Consider the following 23,668-nt stretch of genomic DNA (forward strand, 5'->3'; position numbering starts at 1 on the left):
ACCCCCCCCCCCCATCATCCCTTTCCTTCATACCACTCTTCTTTGAGCATCGTAAGTCCTCAGAGGCATCCTGGGCTTCCTACCTGACAGTTCAGTTCTGGCAATTCAGGGGCTTCAACCACGATTTGAAAATCAGCCCTTTCAAATGCCACAGTTCAAAAATTTAAGCACGCTAATTAAATAGTCTGTCATGATTACTCTTCTCTTGCTTTGCAATTGTTTTGCAATCAGGAAGTGGAAGGCTTATCTAGGGTAACTCCTCTTGCTGCGAGCTGTTCAGGTGATTTATGGCTTGAGATCTCAGTTGGTCCTCAAAAGTGAAACTTAACCATGGTGGCTTGGAGAAAATGTGTTAAAAATAAATATTTACTGACAAAGTTCTCAATTTCCTTAATAGCTGAAACTCATAGCTTCTTGTACTTTTGTTAGATTTATGAACATTTGAAGGGATTTAAGTAGTTTCTCTCCACACGGCAACCTCAGGCCTCCTTCCTGTAGACCCCCTGTTTAATTGCCACAAATTAGGGGTGGCTCAGGAGAAGGCAAGTGTTGATAACCAAGTTCCCCCTGGTACAAGCAGATGCAGGATGAGTCCCAGTGCTGGAGGTTACTCCCCCCTACCCAGCCCTGAGGAGGAATCCTACCCATGTAAACACAACTGGCTTCTTCAGTCACCTCCTTGCCTTGGTGCTTCCTCCTCCTTGGTCCCCGGTGGCATCTGGAAGAAGCGGGCTGAAGAGCATCAGCGTGTCCTTGTCGCAGCAGCGTGACCTTGGCTCTCCGCTCCCCAGTAGCCAAGGCCAAACCTGGATCTGGGAGTCTGCTGTTGGAAAGAGATTTTGAAATTCCTGTCCTGGAATATACACAGACACTGGTTTAGCTGAATTGTCGACAGCACTACTTTGACCTATTGGCAGGGTTAATCGAGGCAGCCTATGTAAGATGTCGGCTGTGGTATGTTGTCTTGCCCACGTTAGGACACAATAATGAGAAATACTTAGAGTTCTACACATCCCCAGGGTTTTGTAGGTTTGAGCTGCTCCTGGGCACTCTGCCCCTGTCAAGGTCTAACCCTGCGAGTAGCAATGGGGAGTCCTAGAAGGTGATTCCCTGAAAAACGGTGGTTGCGAGATTGAGCGCCACGTGAAGGTCCCGTAGCAGATGGGACATGTTAAAGGGGCTGGAGTGCTGAATCCTGGTCCAGAGAAGTTCCTCTTGCGTTTTGTGCTCCATGGCTTTAGCAAGTCTCCCTTTTCTTTTGCAGGGGAAGGTGGCGCAGACGGCTTGCATGTCGGCGTGCAAGCACCTCTCCACCTCGCTGATGCAGCTGCTGCTGGAAGCCGAAGTGCGGCAGCTGACGCTGGGCGCCTTGCAGCAGTTCAACCTGGACGTGGAGGAGTGTGAACGTAAGATGCAAAACCATCTCGTTTTCCACGTGTCCCTTTGCCTGTTTGTGTGCCTGGACACGAGCCAGGGCTTTTAGTGATGCCAAATATTTGGGACTGGTGAACGCCTGCGGGGCTCGCTGGTGCTGTCCACAGTGACACTTGGCAGTGTCTTCAGGACAGAAGCAGCCCAGCAAATTCTAAGAGATCAAAGCTTTACTCGTCCTTTTTCTCTTTAATGCCGCCTTGATGCTTTCCAGACCATCCCCGCTTTTTGAGATGGAGCATTTTAAAAGTAGGAGGGATTAGAGCGGGTAAAACATGAGGGCTAACAAAAATCAGTTTGCTTTTGACTGTTTCTGAAAACAATAACTGGCTTATGTTCTTAAGAAGTTCTGGTCCTCTCCTGACCTCAGCTGTTTGTCATCTCTGTCTGCTGCAGGGAATTCTTTCTCAAAGCAGACCCTTTTTGCAAAGTTGCTGTTACGGAAAAGAGATGTCTCACAACGAAATGCATCGAATCAGAGGTGCGCGGGGAGCATCGCGGTGCCAGCACCGTGGCTTTGCTCTCACCCCTGCTCATTTCGGTTCATCTAGTTTACACCTGAATTAGCACTGAAATCCTAAGGATTCCCTCGAGTTGCTTGTTATCCGACCCAATAGAAGGGTTAAAAAAACATAGCACAAACTGACAGAACACTTTTTTTTTCTTCCTGGTTTTATAATTAAGGGAAAGCAGGGTAAACACGCTTCTGCACAGGAACATCTCTCCCTTACGATGGATTTCTTACTGGGATTAACACTGGGAGGGATTAGAGACCGTGGCTCTGGAAAATGCAGAGCTTGATAGGGTTGATAAAGAGTTGAGGAAATCTTGGATGAAGTATTTTGGGGAAGTTTTTTTCCCAGTTATCCACCTTTTTACTTTCCTTGGCTGAGGTGGAGGTTGGGATGTAGCTTGTGCAGATCACGATAAACCCGTTTACTGCAGAATCTTCTGAAATGCTCTCTGGCCCAGTGTGGCTCCCGTTAAACCCCACAGCAAAGTAATCCCTGGCCTCAGTGTGAACGGTATCAGAGCCTAAACAGTGGAAAGTTTGCTTTTCCTCTCTCTGATAACTCGATGAAATCAGTTGTGTTTGGCTTCATCATCGTCTGGCACTTAACACTGTCAAGAGATACTCTTCCACCCTTTATAAAACGTTTTGCTGATCGTGTTTTAGTTCAGCTGCGCCCCTCAACAGTGGGATTGCATTTATTTCTGAGAAAGATCACCCAGTAAGAGCTCTGGTGTGCATAGGGAGTATGTTTTAATTCTTTAATGTCCTTTTGCTGATTTCCACCACTCAGCTGAATAGCTTGGGAGAAGGAGCCCTGTTTAATGACTCATATCCCAAATTTGCAGCTATATCATATGTCGTAATGCAAGCAATGCTGTTATTTGTCTTTCAGAAATGCCTTCAGCCCTAAATTCTTGCTGTCTAATTTGTGTCCCATCAGCACGTCGGGGCTGCACCGGTAGCAGCTGCGTTCCCAATCGGTGTCCGCGGAGGGACGGGCGATGCTGCTGAGAATAATAGGAAGCATTTGTCATTAATAATAGTTGCCTTCTTTTTCGTTTGGCTGCAGACAGACTCGTAACCCTGCAGTTTTCCGCCCCATGGGTACCGTGGGTCACTAAGCAGCATCTCTTCCCTAAAAGCCCCCGACGCCAAGTAAAGCAGATGACATCTCGTATCAGGCTTAAAAAGCACGGTTCCTTAAATTCCAGTCGTTTTGTGAGACAAAACGAGGAGCGCTCAGCCCCTCAAGAGCAGGTGACGCCAACCTGAGCAGCGAGGCAGGCGCCCCGCTCCCCTCGGCCCCGGCCCGAGGTGCCGCCGCGGCAGGGGAGTGGAGACGGATGCCGGTGCTGTAACCTGCCTATCCATCACTGTCAGCCCCCCTAACGGTAAACCCAGACAAAGTCTTCTTCTGCCTTTTCGGCAGCAAAAACGCGTTCCCCCGTCCCCGCGGGTTTGTCTGGTGGCGTGGCTGACGTCGGGAATGATTTGAGTTCTGCTTTTGAGAAGCAGCGCATCAAGATTTTAAATTTAGGGAAAAGCCGATCCCGAGCGAACTGGTGTATTCAGGAAAGATGCTTCAATTTGCAAGGGTTCTGTTTGGGTTTTTTGGTTTTGTTTTTGTGGTTTTTTTATCCTTTACCTGAAAGCACAGGTGCGGATCTCAGCATCCTTATTATATCAGTTGCATATTTGACTTTATGCCTCTACCTCCAGCCCCCTTTCTCTCCCCAGACTCCCGAGCCTTACCTAGTTTAGCAGCTTTATCCTGTACTTACCATATTAAAATAGGATTTTATAGCCGTTTGGAGCACTTCCAGTGAGTTCTGTGATGTGGGAATGGGGCTTCAGAGTTTCGATCCTGGAGTTTATTAGGCTTTTGTTTAAGTTCTTGTGAATGCCAAAGGTATAAGCTGGTTAAGAGAGTGGTGAAGCAAATTAATGGGAGGACTTTGTTGTATATTAAGCGTGGTTTGAAGGTGGTGCAGATAATTTGCTCTATATCAGAGTAGATATAGTGCACGTTACAAGAAAATGTGTTTTTATACAAAATAGATAACAACAGCAGAGGTGAAAAAGATGACGGGTTCGGCTTAGAACAAGACACCAGCAAATTAATTCTCCAGACTTGTGGGTTCATAAAATATTTCCTGATTTATAAATAATTTGCTGTCCCGTCAGCATAAGAAGGGAATGGCCGCATGAATCATTGCTCAGGCTGAGGTTTGGAACCAGGCATGTGCAAGCCCGGATGGTGCTCGGGAGAAGCACGAGGTCGTGATGGGACCCCTTGCCTGCACTATAAATCCCCCCCTCCCTAGAAACGTGCTCGTTTTGCATGTTCAAAGCACTGAATATACAGTTTATTAATTTTATGGCATTCAGAAAGAATGCTTTCGGAGGACTGGGGAGAAATAGTAAATTAAATAAACATTAAGAGTCAAATCTTGCATGTTTTGGCTGTGTGAATAGTCCCGTATACGTCAGCAGCATTTTTGGTGTGAGAGAGGCAAGGAAGAATGGAGCTGCAAGGTTGTAAAAATCCTGTTAGGTTGCCTGTGATGAGGGAAACCTGGGAAAAATGCGAGCGGTTTTCCAGTGGCATTATCCCCCCGGTGAGACCACGGGGCTGGAGCCTCCAGCTGGACAAAGCCCTCGAGGAGACGTAAGGCACCGGTCCTGCTCGTCGAGGGGGATGGCCTCATTTTTTCCCAGCAAAAAGCTGATTCCCACGACGTGTGTTAGAGGTTTGAAAGTCTTTTGGTGCAGCTTTGCCGCGATGTCTGCGCGTGGATGGCACGGCTGACGTCCAGGGAAGGGCAACAGCAGTTTTTAAAACGTCTGTAGTTGGCCAGGTATTAGTTGTAAGTCTTGTTCTTATTGCTTGGCTTTCCATAACTCTTTCTTCATGCAGTCAAGAGAGATTCTCTCACCTCTTTATTTAAACCTGAAGTGAAATAAGGCATAGAGGTTAAATGAATTGCCCAGAAAGACACAGTAGGACACATCTAATTATGTCTCAATTTAGGAATGAGGTCTGGCTCCGGCCCAACGAACCAACTTGAAAAGAACCAACTCTGGAGAGGGGAAAAAAAAAAAAAAAACAGCAACCTAACACAAATATTTCTGTGAACCTGTAAATAGAGGAGGTGATGCTTTTTTCAGAATAGGCGTTTGCTTTTTAAAGTGGGTTTGCTGTCTTCCAGAATACATCTGTAACCTGAGATTTAACAGTACGTGCAATGTGCTTTTTGTAATTGCTATGTGCCTTGTAACCCGGTTCCCTGCTCTGCTCTTTTTTGGACCTCCTGGTACTGGTATATATATAATCTTTCCATATCTCCTGTACCTCAGAGGTAGTGGAAATCAAATGTAACAACCCAGATTTGGAGATTGCAACTTAAAAAGCAAAAAGAAAGGGGGCTGCTCTCGCTCCTACTAAAGTGTTTCCCATCTACGTAACTGGTTCCAGCAGTGGTTGAGGCAGATTGTTTTTACAATACTTAGATCATAAAATAAGCAGTTCCATAATCTCTAAAGTCTTTTAACTGCCGCTTTATGAGAAATTAAAAGCACCATAAAAATTATATTTAAAATTTCATTAAACTCCCAATTTTCAGTCAGCCCACTCCTGGGGGCAGTCAATAAGAAACACAGATGTCTCCGCCGGCTTGAGGGATCCTCCATCCCGACACGGGAACGTGCCAAAATGCGCCGATACGGGTCCCGGCGCCGCCGTTCGCCACCTCCTTCTTGGCTGCGTTATCTGGCTCCGAGGACGTTCTCACGCGGAAACCCCCTTGTTTGTGTAAGATGCCGGGGGGTTGCCCCCCCCCCACCCACCCCCCCCGCCGCAGGAGTCCTCTCCCTCGAGCGCAGGCCCCGCGCAAACGGCTGCCTGAGGCTCTGCCCGGCGCTAGAGGCGACCGCAGCGGTTTTGAGGACAAACTGCCTGAGTTTAGGCTGTTGCACCGTGTGCTTGCTGGCAGCCACCCTTCTGCAGTGCGCCAGGAAAAGCCGGTATTTTGGGGGGAGAAAAGGGGACGTTGTGATGAACAAAAGGAAAGGTTGGAGCAGATCACACCGGGAGAGAAATCTCCACACCGCTGATGCTGATCTCTCGATACACCGCGAATAGCGGGTTCAGGTTCGGGCCCCTCGCTCCAGGAAAGACCTTGAGGTGCTGGAGCGTGTCCAGAGAACAGAAACGGAGCTGGGGAAGGGTCTGGAGCACGAGTGCTGTGAGGAGCAGCTGAGGGAACTGGGGGGTTCAGCCTGGAGAAAAGGAGGCTGAGGGGAGCCCTGGTGGCTCTCGACAGCTCCCTGGAAGGAGGTTGGAGCGAGGGGGGGTCGGTCTCTTCTCCCGAGTAACAAGCGATAGGACGAGAGGAAACGGCCTCAAGTTGCTCCAGGGGAGGTTTAGGTCGGCTATTAGGAAAAAATTCTTCACCAAAAGGGTTGTCAAGCATTGGGACGGGCTGCCCAGGGGAGTGGTGGAGTCACCATCCCTGGAGGAATTCAAAAGCCGCGGAGACGTGGTGCTGAGGGACGTGGCTCGGTGGTGGCCTTGGCAGTGGGAGCTTTACGGTTGGACTCGATGATCCTAAGGGTCTTTTCCGACCTAAACAATTCTGTGATTCTTCAGATCTTGTAATACCTGGGAGCTTTTTATTATATTGGTGGTTCACAGCCTCACTCAAGTGCCTCTCTGTGCCACTCAGATATGTATGGTTAAAAAGGAAAGATACGTGTTTAAAAGAAATTAAAGCTGCAGATCCTCCTTGAGACATAGGGCTTGTACGGAGGGTTGTGTAACTGCAGCTGGTGGCGGTTCTGTGGTTGCTGAGCTGGTGGTAACCATGTGTGCATGAGCTCCTCACCCATGGTGAGAGTCAGGGAGGGGACCTATATTCACCCATGGTGAAGGACGGAGCTACATCGTGTGTGCCCTGGGCTGTGATGGTGGGAAGGACCGCGTCTGTGGTTTGGACAGTTGGTCGGAACTCCTTACAGTGCAGTATTGGTGCGGTAGGAGTTGGCAGGCTGGGGGTGACAGTGTTCGATGACGGTTACGTGGGCGATGGAGGAGGCTGATGGAGGAGCAGGGAAGAGCCACACCGGGCAGCGGGCTGCCTTGCCACCTGCCTGGCAGTGTCCTCCAAGCCAAAGCTTTCCAACCTTCATTTCGGAGCCAGGCCTCGCTCAGGAAATCGTCCATCCTCCTCCCCGTGCTGGCTCTGGTCCCTGCCGTGCCCCGAGGCACTCGCCGCGGCGCTGCTCCTTCGCCCCAGGCTGAGACTCCCATTCCTCTGCCTCCCGCTGCTGGGAGGTCCGAGGTGAAGCCTCACAGAGGTCGGCCCCACAGCTCGCTCTGGGGATGCTCTGCTCCATGGGGCAAGGTCGCTGCCCTTCCCCGCCGCACGCTCAGACACTCCTTCTCCTTCAGCATCCCTGTTTTCCCTCCTGGTGGCTTTTCTTGCCTACATTTCAGCTCATCGCAGCACTCGATAATGTTTTATCGTGCGTGTCAGGAATCAACACAGCTCCTTCCCTGGCCTTTCCTCCGCTGGGCTGACGCGGGGTCGTGCATCGGCACGGCGCCGTGGAACATCACAGCCTGGAGTGGGGCTGAGCAGCAAGAAAAACAGCAATTTTGGCAAAAGGGTGCTGAGCTTTGAGAGTGCGCGGGTGTATTTAGTGTACAGGCACGTGACTGAACCAGATCATGGATTTTGGCTGCTTAGAAAGCTTCGACCTATTCATTAAAGTGTCATTAGTGTCCTGGACTGTCCCAAATATAAGGTTGAGCGGTGTTTGCATGAGCTGCCTGCATGGATGGCTTGAAAGAACACCTCTCCATCGTGGAGCAAGCAGATCCTGATGCTCGTACTCATCCCTGGGAACTCGCAGTCCCGCTGTTTGCCCGGTGCTTTGCCCATGCCCACCTCTTGCTCACCACGCCTGTGACCTGTGCGTTCCCCCGGAGGATGAGAGGAGCCCATCGCTTCCTTCCCACCTCTTCACCTGTCGGAACTCGGCCCTCATTGGGAAACAAAACTTTGCGTTTTCCTGCTGTTAAAACGGAGTGGGGTGATTTGTATTGACAGCAGAGCTGTCTTCCAAGCGCTGCTGGACGTGCTTTCTGAAATGGGAAGGGTAAATTATTGGCGTGCCGAGTGACAGGGAGCATGGAAGTTGGAGCCCGTGGGCCCCAGCTGTGCTACCTTCCTACGCTTAAATTTATCCTCCCTTATTTCTCCCTGAATTTGTTCTCCTGGGCATATCATTAATTTATTTAGTGCTGCCTTCATTTCCCTCTGCTGACCTTTCTTAGAGGTTGCAAAGTCTCACAGTGGCAAAGAAAGTGATGCCTAGTGAATTAGTGCCTATAAATATGCCTGGAGGAGAAGTTCATGACTCCCCACCAAAGAACTACCAAAATTGTGCCCTTTTTATTTAGATGCTGATGGGAAGTATGTGGACAATGCCCTCTGCATTAGCACAGTACTTAAGTGGCCTTTACAAGTCTGACTTGAGCAAATCCTCAGAGTTTGCATGACGTCAAAGAGAAATTAACTTCTCTCCAGTCTTTTTACTCTGCCCCTGAACTTGAGACCTCCTGCTTGCTTTCCGTCTCTACCCATCTCCTGATTTTTTGCCTTATGTTCTCTCTTCATCTGTCCTGTAATCTATCACCTCGTCTCCTTCCGCATTTTAGCCTTAGTATTTCTCTTTCTGTTTTCCTTCCCTTCTGTCTCCTTTGTAAACCTGTTGCTAATCCCATGGCGTCATCTCAGCCTCTCCTGTCCTTTTGTCTCTGATTTTTGCATCTGCTACAACCTTTTGGTCATCCTCAATCTCCAACAACTTCCTGTGTTCTCCTTTGTTACCAGAATACCCACTGATATTTATTTACCCATCCTTACAGTCCTTTGCAACTCCAGGAAGAGGAGATGCCTCTGTCCACACCTAATTTTGCTTAAGCAATTTTAAGAGCGCACAGTTCCTCAGCTCTGCACCCACCTTCCCTTCCCCAGCCACCATGGACACACTATTGATGCTTGGCAACCTTTGCAGCTGAGAAGAGCTAATAGTGAGATGTGCACACTTCACTTTTCCTAGTATTAGTATTTTAATGGAGCTGAGAACTTCACATCTACGAAGAGACATCCACCGTACATCTTGGGTTATGGGTTTGGGAACCTGTATAGATCTGGAACTTGATTCTGTAAACCGGTCCTGTGGATTGGCAGGGACCAAATTTCTTGGCACGCATCTTATTCTGAAGAGCTTCCTTTTCTTCTACCTGAAAGCATTTGAGTTGTCCATCAGTGAGGAGTTCCTCCCTGGGGCTGTGGATGCTCCTCAGCCCTGCCAGTGGACCATCACGTCCCCGGCCCCTCAGACCACTCATTTCTATGCAATAACAGGACTCCAGGCTCATCTTTGTTCCATCAGAAGGACAAACGATGGAGAGGGGTAGAAATTCTTAGTTAATCTGACCCAGTTCAGTGTCTTTTGGATAACTGCTTCCTTTCCCCGCAGCTCTCTGGAATTCCCCACATGGGAATGAGCTTTGATAATTTGCCTATAATGGGGAACAGCTTCAAAGCAGGGTTGTGTGGGAATGGTGTGGGTGAAGTATAAGCTCAATATGAAATTTGGGATCAGCTCTTTGTTCTTCTTGTCTCAGTTTCTAGCCATCATTTCTCACCTTTTTTTTTTCCCTTGCAAGCTTCTCCAGAGTCCACGCAAAGATTTTTCCTTCAACTTGAGTATCCTCAAGGTGTCATTTTGTGCCTCTGGGTAAGGTGCAAGAGGTCCCATCTCTTGGATTTTTAGTCTTCCAAGGGTGTGTCTAAGGAAGATAACTTTGAGACCTACATTCTTCACTGAGGAATACTGAGATGGTTGTTTCCCCAAATACAACATCTTGTTCATGGCTGCTGCAACCACAAGCAGATTGTCCGGGTTCCTCTCAACAGGAGCTGCCGTAACCTCCATCCCACAGGTCTGCCGTCGTGAATTCTGGCAGTGCCGTTTAATTCAGAGAAAATCTTCCCCTCAAAATGATGTTTTTGAGGAATGAAGTCGCCAGCTGTGTACATTTTAACCTCACAAGATGTGTAAGACTCTGTCCCTGTGTGCATAGCCATGTACAGAAAGAGATTGCCCCGTTCTGTATAATTAATTTACAGTGGATGTCTCTTTTCTGGTGTGCGTTTGAACTCTTTCCTCTTTGTTCATTGTAAAGGGCTTCACGGTTCCTGTTCCTTGATTCTTTCATCGGTGAAATGTTTTGGAAGAGAGGTTAGAGTCCCCCTGTGACCTGCCCTGGGTGGCCCAAGCCTGTAGACCTTGCAAAGACATTACTTTTTTGGCCTGAACACAAGTCTCTCAAACCTTTAGCCTGGCTAAATGCTTTGTACAAACAGCCGCATACTGATCTGCTCTATTCTCTTGTGATTTTCTGCTCGAGGGTCTGTACTGTAGGTGGCTTGCTATGTTTGCCACTTGCCTTGGTAGTGGAGACAGTACAATAAATGAATCCGACAGTACTGAGGCCAACACTGTGCTTGGTTGTTCCGTGAAAATTATCCTGAAATCTGGTTGAAGAGATTAAAACCAAGAAGAACTGGCTGTGTCTTTCCACTAGAGCTCTGTTCTCTTCTTTGTTTCTTTTTTTTTTTTTTTTTTTTTTTTTTTCTTTAAGACTTGGTTCATTCCTCTTTCAAAATAAGTTTGTGGCATTGGTATGTAAAATGTGACCTCCAATTACAGAAGGTACGGCTATTTTTATCACAACCATGGGGTGAAGCACTGCATTCGTTCCTCTTCGGGCTCCCTACAGCCAAGTGCTGTAGCAGCTTTCTTCTTGCATCTGAGCTGTATTCTTGATCTCATTTCTTCTGTAATACAAATAATATGTTCTCGTACGTCATTTCGCTTCTTGGATGTCAAGTGCACTGCTAATGGAGTAGAAACTCGAATCCCTTCTTTTGAGGAGAATCACTGCCCAAGCAAATGTTGGTTCAGTGGGCTACCGTTGTTGTAACGTGCAGTGTTAAAGGGCAGTGTCACCCCGCAACTCTCCCTGCCTTCCTCCCATGCGCTTCCTTAGGCAGAGCCAGCTAAAGGTGAGCTGCTGACGAGCAGCCGTGGCTTGGGATGAAACCTGTCTTGGGTTGCTCATGAGCAGATGGCAGTAGTGATAAATTCACGAGGCTTGTGAAAGCATTCGAGACCCAGTCACAGGCATTTTCTCATGAGGATTTGAGATTCACGCTTTCGGGAAGATCTTAAATTTCACAACTCCATGTGTGCTTCTAAATAGATTCTTAGCAGCTGCAAAGCCCTTAAATCCAAAATAGAAATTTTCTTTCCTTGCAGTCCTTTCAGGGTTTCTGTTTTCCAGCGTTTCTCCAAATATAATCAGTAACATGATGTGACCCCATCCTCAGAGGGTGGGATGTAGCGGTTCAGCCAGTTTGTTGGGTACCTCAACCCAGGGACGTCTGCCACGTGGAGCTGCCCAGGGCAGTTGCACCTCTCAAACGCTATTTCTCACATCTACATGTTTTTAGCTTCTCAGGTACGTGCTTTTCCAACGTGGGGGTATTTTAGGATTGATGTGGCTTTGGGGATAATTTTTCCAGATGAGACAGTGGGGTGTAGAGCGACTGTGTAAAGATGATTTATCTCTTGCAGATTAGAGTCAGAAAGCTTGTGTTAGTCCTCCCTTGCGTGTGTGTGCTGGCACAGGCAAGCCACAGTCAAATTTTATAGCAAACGTACATTAAAATGCCTTTAGAGTTAGAATTAATTAAAACAGTTTTTGATGGTTGAACATAAACTCTCTTTGGACTCTTTGCAGCCTGAATATTGCAGCGTTGGCCAGTGAAACTGGCTGGAAGCTGAGCAGCTCCTGTCTCTGCCCAGTCCCGTCCTGTGCAAAAGTGGCAAAGTCCACAGGCACAACCACGGATGGTTTCTCCCTCCTTTTCCTATCCGAAATCTAAACGTGAACAGTCATGTACATACTTCCTCTTTTTATTTTTTTATTATTCATTTCTAGTAGTAACATTGGACAAAAGTAGTGGTTTTACAGCCGTGTTTGCTATTGTCCTACAGCACTTGTCACTTGACTCATCACTGGAAAAGATGAGCAATTGTTTCAACCTTAGAGCTCTTCCAGCACCTGAAAATATTAAAAAACAAAGCTGTGGATGTCTGAAAACTGGCCTGAAAAGGTACTCTGGAGGTCCCTGTGTCTATATCGAAGGATGTTATCCAGCCCAAAATTTTAATGGAAGGTGGAGCAAGAAAGCTGACGAATGACCCTTTTTTGTTTTCCAGAAATAAGGCAGTTGAGGAACGGGGCTGAATCCCGATGTTTCACTCATTAGTCTGTTGTCATTAGAGCCATGGGGACTGCTCATATGAGTGGGCTGCTATAAGAAGTACTTAAAAATAAGACTGTGATGATTTGTTTTCCTTCTCTTGAGGCATTCGCTTGAAAATGAGATAATTTTTGGAAGGAGAAGCAAAGGGGAAGACCGTCTGGCATGAAATGACTGCGCTTGGCATTTAAGGACAGGACAGGCTTTATCCTTTAGCACCTCTGTGCAGTCGTGGAGACAGAAGGCAAAATCCTTCTTCCTTATTGCCGAGCTATCCTTGGTCCTCGGCTTTGTGGACCTGCAGGAGCTGTTTTGAGGATTCCTGTATGGTAAAAACCAAGAATAGTTGGGCGCTAATAAGCCATATATAACTTAAAAATCTGTACGTTGGTGTATGTTTTCCTTTCCTTCTTCCTTTCTGCCATCGTGCTTGGTTGCATCTTGAGAAAACATTTTGTTCCAGCGTGCAGCATCTTCAGTGTTTGCAGGAGCAACGAAATTCAGCCAAAGGCAGAAGCTCCCTCTTGAGTCTTTCATGATGTTGAGTTGTGGCTTCCCAAATTAGGTCCCCTCGGTTGTGAAAAGTTGCACAGAAAACAGAGATAAAGCCGTTACTCATGTAGCTAAAGATGGTGAAAATTAAATGAAGTTGGGCAAAATCAACCTCAGGCGTATCTTCAAAAGACACACTTGAATATGTGCAATTGCTGGCTTCGTGAGCGCTACCGAGTGAAAACTGTTAAATGACATGGAAGAGCTCAGGTCCTCTAACGTGGATTTGTTCAAGTCCCCCTCAGTGGTTTTACACTTGGTTTAAATAATGGATTAGTAGAAAAATAAATGACTGAAGTATGAAATTTTGGCCAGATTACACTGGAAGGAGGTAAATGTGGCCTTGGAAATATTCTCTTCACTTTAGAAGCCAACGTTATTCAGTTGTCAGATGTCTTCATCCAACGTAAATAAATAAGCCACATAATGGCCGCGATTCTTCCCATTTGGGGTGACTGTACACTGGCAATAGCACGCCATACCAGATAATGCAAATAATCTGCTGCCGAATAATTAATGATGCGACTGGGCATATTTTTTTGATGAATGCTTATGGAGCCTGGTGACAGGCGTGAAATTAGAAAATTCCTTCAGCGCCCTAAAATATAAATAGCTTTCGGAACTGAAAAGAGTTTCACAGCTGAAGATTTTATTGTGTTGAGAGGAAAAACTTTTCCACCCCCATCCCCCCCTTTCTTCTCGGCGAGTTGTTTGTCCATTCACAAAACAAATACTCTGAAGCCCAGTACGGCTCATGGGAATAAATTTCAGGTCGAATTAGTACAGTTTCCTTGCTGTCAGGACGGTGGAATTAATGGTGTTTTGATGACACGAATTTTGAAGGGCGAACAAAGACGCTGAAGGGAGGGAGACATGACTCCTTAGAAGCGCGGTCCTCCTCTCCCCCAGCCTCTCTTGTCTTCCCTGTCATCCGTCTGCCAATCTCCCTGTCCATGGTTAGTTAAAGGCGCTTTTTATCCTCTTTTCTTTCCCACAGAGTTTGCCAGATCCGGCCCAGTGCCTGGGTTCCAAGGGGACACGCTGCAGTTGGCCTTCATCGACTTGAGACAAGTAAGTCTTTGTGTTTTTGTTTTTTGTTTTTCTTTTAAGATGTGTGACTGAAGACCATCAGGTCTTAAGGAAAGGGAGAGGAGGGGAAACGGCGTCGGTGATTTACGCCAGGGACCTATATTTCCCCCCTCCTCCTCCTCCCTGCGCTTGAAGCCACCTCCTTATTGAGCGCTCCGGGGTCCTGGAGATGGTGGAGGTGAAAAGGGCTGGTGGTACGGGGGCGAGAAAGAAAGCCATGCCTGACCCTGGCCGATGGGGTCCATTGTGCTCCCGTTGGCTTCTGCAGACGCGGCGAAAAGATAACTCGGCGACTCTCCCGGCTGACGCCAAGCAGGTGGTGCTAACAGAGAGAGCAGTGATGCAGAGACCGCCCGCCTCGAGGACTTTTGTTCACAGATAATGCCCCCCGGGGCGTTTTGCGAGGGCGAAGGAATTTGCATTCGGGGTTGTGTGGGGAGGGTATGCCTGTGTGCGCGCCCGTTTGTGTCCGTCTTTGGCTCGGCTCCCCCCCCCCCCCCCTCCCCTTCCCCGGTCCCCTCTTCCGCAGATGGTCCCCAGCCATGAATGACAAAGTGGCTGTTGGGGAAGATGATTGGGGAAGGCTCCACCCATCGATGCCCACCTCTTGAGGGGGCCCCGTTAGAGCCAAGTTGACCGTAGCAGGTACCGAGGCATTTGTGGGGCTTGGCAAGCCGATTTAGGGAAAAGGGCCTTTCTAGCGAGTCATTTGTTTGGGGTAGAAATGGGCATTATGGATATACTAGGCTGGGGGGGGAAAAGTGAGGTGGTCCTGTCATCTCTTGGCACTGAAGATGGATGGGTAGGATAGAAAGTCTGAATGAAGTAAGACTCAATGACTGATGCTTCTCTCCTATTAAAACAATCTTTTTTTGTCTGTTAAACCCCCCTGGCTTTGTCCCTCCTGCCATCATGATGCAGTGCCTCTTGTTTTCAGGGTTGACGTAGTTTGCATTCTGAAAACTTTCGGGTGCCGAGGGTATTTCTTAAATCTGCATAATCCCTTGTATCGATGATCTCCTTACCACTGGGACTCTGATTCATGCTGGAGCCGCTTTTAACCCGTAAGGGTTTGAGAATTTCTCTGAATCCAATTGATGTGCAGGGAGCAATCTGTCATCCCATGACATCTGTGGAGCAGCAATATGTTTAATAACGTTGAGGTGCCGCGCGTTCGCGTTTCGGACTTGGGCCCGCCAGTAACTGCCAAATTTGTTTGCAAAATGATCAAAATAGCTACATGGGAAAGGTGTGTGTTATCACTGCTGTGCGTCGAGACTTTTATCTTCATTAGCTTCTTGACACCTCATTGACTGCAGTGCGCAACTAGCTCGCAGCCTCCTGGGTATAAGGCAATGTGAAGGTTTTGGTCCTTTTCCAAGCGTGAAGATGTGAGTGCAGGGATTTCGAAGAGGAAAAAGCTGTGGCTGTTTGAAGAATGAAATGCCTTAAAAATGCTTGGTGAGGCTCAGCTGCTCTGAGCCAGTGCATTAGCAGTGAAATGTTTGCACAGTTCATAAGTGCAAAACGCAGTCAAATGAATTCAGCTTGGGTGAGGAGAAAGCTGAACAGTAGCTCTCTACAACTCTTTCTCCTCTGTCAAGTGGTCTTTGTACATGGCAGTTTCTTCTTGGGTTTGGAAGGTAGTCCCAACTTTTTTTTCTTGCATGTAAAAATAATAGCTTTTCTGAATATTGGGAGGAGAAAGGGGAGATGCTCTGACTTGTTGAGTCTCAGGTGAGGACAGGCAGTCCTAGATCTTCTGCATAACAGGGGTGTTTGTTGATGCCATGTATTGTACAGATAACGGACAACATCTCCTTGCTCCAGGTGGGGAAGAATCTACCTGTCACTGGCTTATTGAGATTCGCAATAATGCGCAAAGATGAGCTGGTTCCCAGCTCCCTTGTTCCTGTTGATGACCTAATCCTGTGACGTGTAACGTGTCACCAAACTCCATCTGTGTGAAGCTCCGTTGGCTGCCCTGGGGCCATCGCAGCCCCAGTGCTCCCACCACCGTGGTGCTTCTTGTTGGACTTCAGCTCCAGCTGCAGGGCCTGCGAGCAGGGAATAGCTGGAAGGGTGGATGGATGAAGGTACAGCAAAGGGAGGTCTTTAATTTGTTCTTCAACTTGTTTTTAATTTGTTCTTTTTGGACATTACATTCTTTCTCTTTTAAGCCGTTAAACGTTAACACGGTATTGACTTAAAACTATGAACGGGGAAAAAGATACCACCTGAAAGTGTTTATGTTTCTGGCTGTTTTCCTTTGCCTGGGAAGGAACGCTGGCATGGCTGGTGAAAGGGTGTTTCCAACCTGAAATCCAGACAGGCTTCTCAAAATGTTAAAGGTAATTTCAGGTTTATATTTCACGTAGGTTTATACTTACCTGGGAGCTGTCCCGTCAATTAGCGTGGCTTTGCACGAGCAGGCAGAAGTGTCTGGCTGAGTTATGTAGGGAGGAAAAACGACTGGGCAAAAAATGCACCAAGTAAATAGGGAGATTAAAGAGAATTCCCCCTCCCTTCCAAATATATTTCAGTACTAGCTGTTACAGAGCAATTCTAGAGGAGAGAAAATTTTCAAAGTAATGTGGGATGACTAAGTTCAAGGGGATGACCCAAATTAATTCTTAGTGCAATAAAAATATAAAATGATAGAAAAAAATGTAGTGATTTGGTCTGTATCTTGAATACAGATTGTTACAGTGGAATATAAAAATGTCGTTGTCTAGAAGCATGAGAGTTCCGCCTTGTTCCGTGCAGCAGACTCAAGTGGAAGATCCCTCTGTACACTGAAGGCCTGATTTTCCCCTTGCACTCAAGGGAATTGGGAGCAATTCCATCACCGTATGGTAGAGAGGGAAAGAGTCAAGCCCAGAGAATCAAAACTGCTATTCTGAGCAGGCAGTGATTTAAAAAGAGACTTTCTTCCCATCCTGGGACAATTCTAAGTCCATAAATACCTATAATGAAGTGATAAAGTAAACCAAGTCGCATCTCAAATCCTTCTGTAAGAACCTTTTCATAACAAGGGTCTGACAGCAAGACTCAAATATTTAAGGCTTTGCAAGGAAGCAATAGTGAATTTTTCCCCTTAAAGTTTAAACTTTGCTCTTACGCACCCAGTCCTTCATGTTAGAAATCCGAAATAAATTTAGTTCCATAAATAGCCTTGCTAAAATATGAAAGGCGCCTAAATAATTGAGTCTTCTGCCTCTTTCTTTCAAAAGTGACTTAGGCGCTTCTGTCCAGATACCACTGAATGTCCAAACACCACTGAAGATCTCCAGGAGCTTTCAAATCAGCCCCAAGCCTGCACATGCAATAACTTCACTGTTCTCTCCGCAGCTTCTGGCCAGCTGGAAATGTTTTAGCTTTTCATTTTCATGGGTTTATTATAAGAAAGTTAGTTGAAGGGAAAGGTTTTATGTTTGTCTGTGAAGTCGCTGCAATCCACAGCCATGCTGATCTCTCCTAGAAGCCAGATCGACACTCGTGGCCGCCCGCCAAGGAAAATCTGTCTCCAGCACTCGAAGAATTTCACTCTGGGCTCTAGCGAGGGAACGTCCTCGATGGATTAGAGCTCCTTACTCTAGGCCTCTCCGTCTGTCCAGCGAAATATAAATCCTGTGTGTTGAATTTCCTCTGCAAGTGCAAACTTCAGCATTGAGGGAGATTTAGAGAAAGGGCAGGCAGGAGCTCGTCTTGTTGGAGGCACGCAGACGTGCGAGGGGTGAGGACAGGGAGGTTCCACCCTTCTGCTCCATCGTTTCTCTGTTTCACTTTATGGTTATTACTTGACGGTGGTTAATGGATTTGAGTATCAGCTCTTCAGATCCCCTCAGTGAGGTTCAGGCAGGCAAGCGCTCTCACTGGGTGTGGAACAGCTCTTCTGCTTACCACCTGTCCAGTAGCAAACATTTCGTGCGTCCTTTTACTGTGCTTGAAAGCCAGTTGTGGTTATTGTGGGTTCGTGCTGGATGCCAGCCAGCTGGGTAATGAGAGGTCTGCCTCTGATAATTTTTCCCTATTATCTCTGATAGAGAAGCTTAATAAAAGAGTGTTCCCCTCAGGAACACAGTTTCCTTCCATCCCTGCTCTTTGCCCTGCTCTTCCCTTCATACAGGTTTCCTATCTCTTCTGCATTGTTTGCATAGTTTCTGTAGGTTTTTGTTTTCTTTTTTTTTTTTTTTTTTTTTCCCGCAGTTAGAAGATGAGATAGGAAGTTAGGCAGGAGCTTTTAGCCCTACGAAATGTGCAGTAGTTCTATCATTGTGTCCATCTTAATTTCTCCCAATGACTTCTGAACCTCTTCTGGCCCCTTTTGGCCATATTTAGTTGGTGGGTTTCAGAGGTATAACAGCCGTATGCATTTTTCTGAGAAGATGAGCCAAGATACAGGAGACAAGCTGCAGTGTGAGCTTATTCCTCAGACTCAACTTGACAGAGATCCATGGGGAAACCTGGATTTCCTGGTTCTATGCTTGGTTTTAAGGAACGACCTGCTCTCTTGTAGGGAGCATCAAAATGTGAGGTTATGTTGAGAGATACAGTTGGCATTCATGGATATCCAGTTTAGCTTCTTATCAGAACATCAGATGATAAATAAGATTTTTAAAACTCCATCTGACTTGTTTGTTGACTGCTTTAAAGGCACTTGGAGGCTTGGGCTTGTGCAAGGTGAGCCTGCAAGCAGCTATAGCCCTGTCTCCTGCTTCTACCGTGTGGTCCAGGGCTTCCATGCCCAGCCCCAGGCACAGCGGCCGAGGGGAAGCCCTTGCAAATTTGGGCTGAAGGGCCGAGGCAATGGGTCTGTGCCTTGACATGACACTGCAAGGCTCTGGCCACCTCTCTACTCTGTTACCTGAGGCAGTTTGATGGTGGAAAGGTGGAGACCGTCCCTCCAAGAGCTCAGAGGCAGCCTCCAGAACAGCATGCAAGTTCATTCCCACCAGGGTTGATTTCTTTTATCTTGTTTTTATATCTTGCAGTTGAATGTGGTTTCCCTGCCATGCAAAGTCTAATAGGATATTTGGGGAGCAGTGTGAAAACAAGACGTTGGGTGAGCCTCAGAGCCAGTCCTGAGCCTGCTGAGAGAGTGTGCAGTGGCGTGGAGAGAGGCTCGTTAGATGTGAAACTGGTTTGACTTATTTTTCCCCCCCGGTAGATGCCACAGAAGTTGAAGTTAACTATCTCAGCGGGATGTCTCCTCTTCACATGTACTTGCTTGCATCTTCGAAGCACAGGCTTCTGTCGTAAGAGGAGTTGCAGACAGAGTAGCTGCCACGTTAATCCTTGGATGCAGTAAGGCAGAGATGAAAAGGTGACTCATGGGTTTCAGCTCATCTACTTCCTTGCCAGTTGCTGTTTTCCATCTCCAAATTGTTCTGTAGACTGCTCACTACCTTGCCCGTCTTTGGCTTCGCAGCCCGGCTGGTTCTCCCAAATGCCTGTTGCACTGCATGGGGGTTCTATATACCTTTTTTTTTTGAGAAGCACTCTTGAACATTTTTGCTGTCTGGTCATCTTTAGTGTTTAATGCCCTTTGCAAGGGGACTTTTACCATAGGAAGACAACATTTACATTTTACATCTCACTTAACTTACCTTCTCATCTCCTTTTAACTGCATCCCTTTACCCATGTGCTTGCCCTGTATTCTGTCCTTGCTTAACAGTGCTTGCTTTAATTATTTAACCACTGGTGCGTGGGCTCTGCCACATTCTCCTCTCCAGCTCGGCGATCTCTCGCTGGCTCTCAAGAGCAGTCCTGTCTGCCCTGCCCGCAGATGCCTCCCAAGCACCGACAAGCAAAATGTCGAATTCTATTGATCTTTCCTTGCAAATGTCATCTTCTTGTGCACTAAGGAAACAAGAGGTGTGAAGACCCCTGTTCTAGTTGCAGCCTTAGTTCTTAATTACCCAGCAATGATGGGTTTGAGCTAGTTTTATCATTACCCTTAAATACAGGGTTTTGCTGTTAAGATCGTATCTCCAGGCTGTTCATTATTTTTGTTGCTCCTCTCCGAGTTCCTTCCACTGATTGGTATCTTTTGCATAATGCATCCACCGTTGTTAATCACGTTCATTACGGTGGTGCCTACAGGCCAGCTAATAACTGCCCGTTTTGCCGAGTCTTGTGCAAACACGAAGACCTGAAGTGTCTAAACAGATGATGGAGACCAGAAAAGGCAGGCTGAACGTGCCTGACTTAGAGTTGAACATTTTACTGCCAATTAAGTGGTATTTTGTTTCCTAATGCCCGTGAACGTGATAGATGCTTTTCTAGGCATCCAGAAGCCATAGCCACAACAGCTTCCCAGAAGTGGAGATGCTATCGCCTTCATCCTCTGTCACACCCCTCTACTTCCACAGACCCAAATTATGCTGTTTTTTCTAAATGCCAGATTGCCTGAGGAAACCAAATTCAAAGCTGTAGTCTGCTGTTAATTTATGGTGGACTTCAGTGGTGTCTGGGCCACTCCAGCATCATGCTGAGCTTCCTCTCAAAAGTTATCTGCATGGGGTGATACAATAATTTTGTTAACAAAAAAGAGACTTGTGCATTAGCTCTTTCTCTCAAGAAACGCCTGGGTTTGTTTTCTAAATCCATATTTGGAATTAAATCACCTTTGAAAATGTTTGCTGTAATCACTTGGTGGAAAGTAACGGTTTGAGTAAAGTTACAGATTTATTAAGGCCCATTGAAAACCTTATGAGTTCCATGTCCTTGTGCTGTATGAGTCATCTTCTCCTTGGAAGGTGGAGCTGGCCATACCCTTCGGTTCAGGTTAGAAACCTGCTGTGGTGCAAACACAGTACCTCTTTGACCTGTGAGCAAGGCGTGCCCAAGACCTCCAACATCTGGAGATCACATGAGGATGTGGGACATATTTCCATGTCATCCCTTGTGCTTCAAATGCCCTTTTGATTTCCCTTCCTCAAGGTTTTCAGGTGTCTCCATCCCAAGCCCATGTCTTCCTAGGAAACTTGGAAGAGGTGAAGAAATAGAAGATCATAGAATCATAGAATAGTTTGGGTTGGAAGGGACCTTGGAGATCATGTAGTTCAAACCCTTTGGATGGAATCTAGTTCCATCCAAGATGGAGGGAATGACTTTTAGAAACAAAACAAAACAAAATTAAGAAACAAAACCCTGTAGATGTTTAATGAGGGGCCCTTTTTGCCTTATTTCACGCTCTTAATATCACCTGATCCTTCTGCCTTGATGCTAGCACCGTCCATTTTAACCCTTGTTGGTAACATCAGAGCGAGGTGCTTTCTCTTTTCTGGAAACCAGTTGGACCTTGATTAAAAGCTGTCTCAGGGCAGTGGTGACACATCGAAGAAGTAGCAAGAGATGGTTCGCAAGCTGTGTGGAACCTCCTAAAGGTCAGGCTGGACTCCCGGGCAGGGGCTCTTCCAGGCATCCCGCACCTCTGGTGGTGCTCAACCGACCCAGAATACTCATCAAGAAAGGAGACCCATCACGGATGACAGATAGAGGTGTTTTTTCTCCACTCCCGTGCACCTTGATGTGAATGCCCACGGAGATGTGCTCAGACATGGATTGCTGGGCAGGCATTGCCCAGGGAGCCACGCAGGAATCCCCCGGGCTGCGGCGGCTAACCCAGTGCACCAGGAAGGACGTTCCAGAGGCTTGGCCAAACCACTGTGTTTCTTGCTCGTTAGGCTCAGGGTACATTTTTTTTTTTTTTTTTAAGTGCCTAAAAACCAGCAGTATTTGAAAAGGGGACATTAAGTAGTTTATTTATTTTTAAATCAGTGTTAACTGTTTGACTTCCAAAGGAAGGATGCTTCAAAGTTTGTGCTGCAAATCCAAGCTGCTGCTCGCTGTGCTCTGCAGAAAGGGGATGGGGAAAGGGAAAGACACACAAAGGCACGAGCTCGGAGCAGATTTAGAGCCTTAACTCTTATTTTTCTTGCTTTGGTGGGTTTAAGCTAGTCTTAGTGTTACTTTAAACATAGCCTTTTGTAGTTCAATTATATGAAAATCGCACAGATCCCTAGTCTGTTCAGCTGCTTGGACTCGGTCAGAATCCATCACTCTTGATCCAGGAAGGACGTTTTGGCATGGTGTGGAAATAAAAGTGCCTGGATACTCCCCACAGCCTTCAAACAAAAAAAAAATCAAGAGTGCAAACATATTCTGTTAGCACTTCCCTTACACGGAGAGCGCTGCCTGCGTTTCTTTCGTTAGGGCATGGCAATGGAAATTGTGGAGCCTGTCGACACTTTACAGACTGGAACAATAAAAACAAACAAACAATCAAATCCTCTTTTCTTTGGAGATTTGGGGGCTAGACAAAAGAAATAATGGGAGGAAATGATGAATTTGAAAGCAAGGAATAGACTTTTCCACCTCATGGTTGGTGTTAAATTCCTGGAGTCGTCATGTAAACAGCGCACTGGGCTTGTTCAGATGTTGAAATCAGAAGATGGTGGGGTGGGAGATAATTGTTCTCACCTTAATCTATGGTTTAGGCTGACCCTTGGGGTTTGCTTGGGAATGACTGAGCTTTTTGCTCTGTGGCCACCCCCACAGCATGGAGTCTGGTCCCATACACCCCACGCCGCTGTGTCCATCTGCTGAAGTTAACACAGCAATTCTGTTCTTCTTTCCAAGGCTGTGTGCCGAGAGTGATTCAGTGAAACATGATGCAAACACTTATTATTCCTTTCTCTTGTTTTCATGTTTATTTTATGGTAAGACAATCAGTGCAGCCACTCAGATGGGACTTCATGGAGAACCTCAGCAGAAGGCGACCTTGTACCAGAACAGGAACACATTTTAGTTGGGTTTTATTCCTCTAAGACTCAACTGTGGACCCTGCCTCCTCCTGAGCACCCTCAGTTCTGGCCGCTCATGGTCCCTCCACCCTGGAGCGGGTTGCTGTTACTCTGGGTGTCTGTCATGGAGCATGAACAGCAGGAGCTGGCCCGGGAGGAGAGATCTGGTGGGAGGTTGGGAGGAGAGACCTCCTCCCCGCTGTGCCCTCTAATTGCAGGAGCCTGTGAGACAGTCATCCGACCGGGGAAACGGACACCGCTGGAGTTAGAAGGCCCACTTTCACCTTTAACCTGCTGATTGAGGCAGGATTGATGGGGAATAGAGAGGGCCAGAGGTGGTTGCCCTTCACCTCAACATCCCCGGCTGTGAAACCGGATCCGCTCCGGCGATCTGTGCATGCTTGGGAGCTGTCACTCTTGAGCTGGTGAGGAAGAGCCGTCCATAAAGAAGCCTTTATGGAGCTGCCTTTCATGACATCCTAGCTTCACCTTGTGCAATGTGTTTTTTTGGTTTTTTTGTTTTTTTTTTTTTTCCTGTTGCTGCTGTGAAAGTGAAGAGTCGCTCCACTCAGCAGCTGGACCTCGGTGGGTGGTAAAGTCAGTTTTGCAGAGCAGTCTTGTTTTTGAAGCCGTAGGGAAACAGTATCCCGATGCATCCGTGTAATTCTTCTCCTTGAGATCTCTCAAGTGCACTATATCACTGGGTTGTCATTTCAGTGCAAGGAAATGTTAGCTCTTGGAAAGCCTATTGTGATGTTTTGCTAGTCAAGCAGTCAGCTTTCTGAAATAACACATGCAAATCAAAAAACAACCAGTGGCATGATGGACATCTGGGAAAAGTACACAAGACAGGACCACTGGTCCTTTT

General features: G+C 47.0%; 1 protein-coding gene across 1 annotated transcript in view; it reads left to right on the top strand.

Annotated features, from left to right (window-relative positions):
• EXOC6B (exocyst complex component 6B) overlaps positions 1-23,668 on the top strand; it is a 310,684-nt gene that overhangs the window by 223,859 nt on the left and 63,157 nt on the right. Inside the window, 2 exon segments of the mRNA XM_033007046.2 lie at positions 1,265-1,406; positions 13,898-13,971. Of these exon segments, the coding sequence (XP_032862937.2) occupies positions 1,265-1,406; positions 13,898-13,971 (216 nt within the window).

This window comes from Tyto alba, unplaced genomic scaffold (genome assembly GCF_018691265.1).
Source record: "Tyto alba isolate M040663 unplaced genomic scaffold, T.alba_DEE_v4.0 Super-Scaffold_6, whole genome shotgun sequence".
Taxonomy (NCBI): Eukaryota; Metazoa; Chordata; class Aves; order Strigiformes; family Tytonidae; genus Tyto; species Tyto alba.